Source organism: Herpailurus yagouaroundi, unplaced genomic scaffold (assembly GCF_014898765.1).
Source record: "Herpailurus yagouaroundi ecotype Mexico unplaced genomic scaffold, PumYag 67109, whole genome shotgun sequence".
Classification (NCBI taxonomy): Eukaryota; Metazoa; Chordata; class Mammalia; order Carnivora; family Felidae; genus Herpailurus; species Herpailurus yagouaroundi.
Window position 1 is genome coordinate 1 of NW_024419958.1, and position 3881 is coordinate 3881.

Below are 3881 nucleotides of genomic sequence, written 5' to 3' on the forward strand. Positions count from 1 at the left end.
GGGCGCGGGAGCCCGGGCCGCGCGGGACTGGCCGTCGGGGCCCCGGGACGGTGGCCCCGGGGGCGCCCATGCCATGGAGAAGCTGGCGGCCGGGCTGGCCGGCCTGCGCTGGAGCATGGGCGCCTTCCCGCTCGACCTCATCGTCAGCCGCTGCCGCCTGCCCACGCTCGCCTGCCTCGGGCCAGGTACTGGGGTGCGGGAAGGGGGGCTGGGGGTCCGCGGGGAAATCGGGGGCTCTCTGGGCAGGTGCTAAGGGGGCCGTGATGATGTGGCCCCTGCCCTCCCGCTCCCGGCTTCGGCCTCGCGCGGCTCCCGGCACGCCTTCCCTGGAGACCCAGGGCCCACGAGCCGAGGGTCCGCCGCCTCCTGGGCCCTGCTCACGGGCACCGGACAGAGATCTGGGACAGGAACTGAGACCAGGCCGGGACAGAGTTTTCCCGGCCAGCTAGAAGCCGGAGCGCGGCGGAGGCCCCGCGGCCGCCCCGTCGGTGCATCCCTTTCCCTGCAGCCCTCAGACCCCCCGCCTGGGCCGCGCCCCCCTCCGTCCCTTTGTCTCCCGCTTCTCACCTCGATCCTCTCGCATCCCCTGGGCCTCGGACTGCGTCTTCCTACCGCTGCCACCACCCCCCAGCCCCCATCGGCCCCTGTTGGCACCCTTCTTGCGCTCTCCTTTAGCATCCCGGGGAGCAGTCTGCGGCCCCCGGCGGGCAGGTCACCTCGGGGAGAGGCCCGAATGATCGGGCCCTCCCGCCGGCCGTGCCCCCAAGTCCCGGCCTTCCCTCATGTTTTGCCCCACTTCCCAGGGGCCCAGGCTGCTCTGCCGATGGGACTGTGCATGGGGGCCCGAGAGGGGACGCCTGGAGGCCGCACGGAGCGAGGGGACCGTTTGGAGGAAGGGGTGGGGGCGGCTGCTTGGCTGGAGGAGGGGCGGGAGCCGGGGCTGGCAGCCAGGCCGGGGGTTTTGTGTGCGAGAAGAATAGGGGTTTGGCCCGCGTTGGCACACTCGCTTCCCTGAATGCTAATGGGGCCCGCGGCCACAGGCTCCTCTCCCCTCCATGGGGCCCGCAGCCCCTCCTCCGACCCGCGGCGGGGTGGAACGGGCACCGTGAGCGGCAGCGTGTCCCTCGACCGACCGGGCTGCGTGTCAGTTTCCGAGCCGGGGCCGTCGGGCAGGAGAGCTCAGCAGCCCAACCTCTTGCTCTCCACATCGTTAGCGAGTGATCCCGAGACTGTCCGCGTCAGCATCAAGGCTGTCCCCTTCTGCGTGTGAATGGGATAAGCTGGCCCTGGGTTCTGCCTGGCCACTCCCCACACGTCCTCCTTGGCATCTCCCTTTCCTGGGGGTCCTTTCTGAGCTCCCCAGTCCCAGCAGGCCTCCTCTGGGCTCCCGTGGCGCCTCGGCACCCCTGACTTGAATCTGTACACACGTTTTTATAGTTTATTGCCTTCACACTGGGCTCCAGGCTCCTTGAAGGAGGATATCCCGCTTAACAAAGATTCTGGACTTACCGGAGGGATGAGTGAATGGACAACTGGTGTGATGGCCCAGCTGTCTGCCTGTCTGTGACCTGTCTGTGGTGGCTATGGCTGTGGTCACTGTGAGTGCGAATACGTGAACAAAAATGTGTCTTTAGTCTTAAAGGCCCTACAGCCTATGCATTTGGGAGAGGCCCCTGTAGTTGCAGCCATGGGACTGAGTTGTGTCACTGGGGTGACAAGCTCCTGTCACTAGGCCCAGGGGCTGTGCTGGCTCAACTGTTGGGGGCCATAAACCATAGCCTTTGGTGTGTGCCTTGTGTGGTTGTGAAGGGTTGCAGAGTAGGAGGGCTTCCTCTGCCCCAGGACATGAGGGGTTGAGGAGGAAAGCTCTGACCCCCTCCAATGCAGTGGGAGCCCGCCCCACTCAAAGGGCCTGAGCACATCCTCCCCACACCCTTCGTGGAGCCCTCAGTCATCAGGATAATCAGGATAAACCACTTCCCATTTGCTTGGGTGGCAGCAATTTAGTAAGTTGTGTCTGAGAGGGCTGGGAAGGAGGCGTCCCCCCACCTTCCCCCTGCCCACCAGCTGCATCCAGGAGACCAGGCCCCCTGGAAGCTGGGCCAGCCCCTCCTGCTCTCCTGGAAACCGTTGCTGGGGTTGGAGCCTTCTGGGCCCAGGCCCCTCCCAACACCTCTGCCCTAGTGCAGCTTCCCCCAGAACTAGGTTCCCCCTTCAAGCTCCCCCCCCCATCACTGTGTTTTGAAGACAGGGAGGGTGAAGGGCTGACAAAGGGAGAGCCAAGAAACAGCTTCTCTGAGAGGGGCTAGGGGTTATCGGAGACTTTGTCCCCTCTCCTTTGAGGTCCCCTGCATGTAGGAGACCCTTGTGGCAGTGGGTGAAGAGGGGCTGCCCAGGAGAGAGCCAGGAATCTCTGGGGGCCCCTCAAGCAGGGATCCACAACGGATAGCCCGTCTCAGCCCTGTGTGTGCCCCCGACGAGGCCCTCCTCGCCTGGCTTAGGCACGGACTTGGGGGCTGAGAATTCTGCTGGTGGTCCTGAGGCCCAGCTCTAGTGTCTGCTCAGGGAAGACCTCACCTAGTTTGCTGCTCCTGTCTGGGAGTACCCAGACACCCTCCACTCAGCACCTCCAACGTGGCCTGTTTTCTGGGTTCACCTCTCTTTCCACCGCCCCATGGACCCAAGTGCTCTGGGAGGGCGGGGCCGGCTCATCTGCCTGAACCCCGGCTCGGCTCGCGGCACAGGGCCTGGGGCAGCAGGCCGTCCAGGCGAGTGGTGAATGAAGGACTGTGGCCGGGGTGGTTGCTGCGGCCCCGTCAGGAGCCAGAGCCCTGGGAGACCAGGCGTGACTCACAGCCCTGAGGCCACAGCTGGCAGCGTGCCTGTCCCCTGAGCGGTGTTGACCTGGACAGGGATCGTGGGCAGCCGTCCCCAGTCGGGGTCTTGGTGAAGACGTTAGCCTCCCTCGTCCCTCCTAATGTTCACTTTACCTTTCCTTCCTCTCCCCAGGGGAGTACGCTGAGGGTGTCAGTGAGAGAGACATCCTGCTCATTCACTCCTGCCGCCAGTGGACAACGGTGACAGCCCATACCCTGGAGGAGGGCCACTACGTCATCGGACCCAAGATTGACATCCCCCTGCAGTACCCAGGTGTGCCCAGCCAGGGACAGATAGAGCCACTGGGGGATGCAGGCAGGAGGGTAGGGGGTAGGCCTTGGGGGAAACTGTTAGTGACCACCCTTTGCCTGGAGCCACAGGGATGAACGAGGACATGGCTGGCCGGGTGGCAGTTAGAGCCCTGTGGTTTTCATACCGTGTCTGGGGGAGTCCTGGGTTTCTGGTTGCAAAATTTTGATTCACATTTTATTTCGTTTAGTTTTTTAAACGTTTATTTTTGAGAGAGGGTGAGCGCGAGTGGGGGAAGGGCAGAAAGAGAGGGAGACGCAGAATCCGAAGGAGGCTCCAGGCTCTGAGCTGTCAGCACAGAGCCCGATGCGGGGCTCGAACTCCCAGACGGCGAGATCATGACCTGAGCCAGAGTCAGACACTCAATGGACTGAGCCCCCCAGGCGCCCCATTCACATTTTATTTTAAACTGATGATCTAAAAATTAACCCCACTCTCACACTGCTGCAAATCAAACCTTCACCCTAACTAGAGACCTTGGGTGTGTACTGTGAGCTGCCTCATTAAGGCTTTTTTTTGTCCAGACCCTCAAAGAGAACGTCTCGTGCGGGGATCTTCTCAGTGGTTGGTGTGCAACCAAAATTCTTCAGAAACAAAGGGATGCTCAGTCTGATTTTAGAACTGCACTCATCCACTCTGATCCTGATTTTTCCAAATTTTTGTGTTAAACTCCTTGTTTTCACTGACTGGCTTTA

General features: G+C 62.3%; 1 protein-coding gene across 1 annotated transcript; it reads left to right on the plus strand.

Annotated features, from left to right (window-relative positions):
- Positions 1 to 12: 12 nt before the first annotated feature.
- Positions 13 to 3408, plus strand: LOC121024767 (GRB2-associated and regulator of MAPK protein 2-like). The gene is made up of 2 exons (XM_040466994.1): positions 13 to 185; positions 3010 to 3408. Exons 1-2 carry the CDS (start codon positions 74 to 76, stop codon positions 3261 to 3263), a joined length of 366 nt encoding a protein of 121 aa, XP_040322928.1. The 5' UTR covers positions 13 to 73; the 3' UTR covers positions 3264 to 3408.
- The last annotated feature ends 473 nt before the right edge of the window (positions 3409 to 3881 follow it).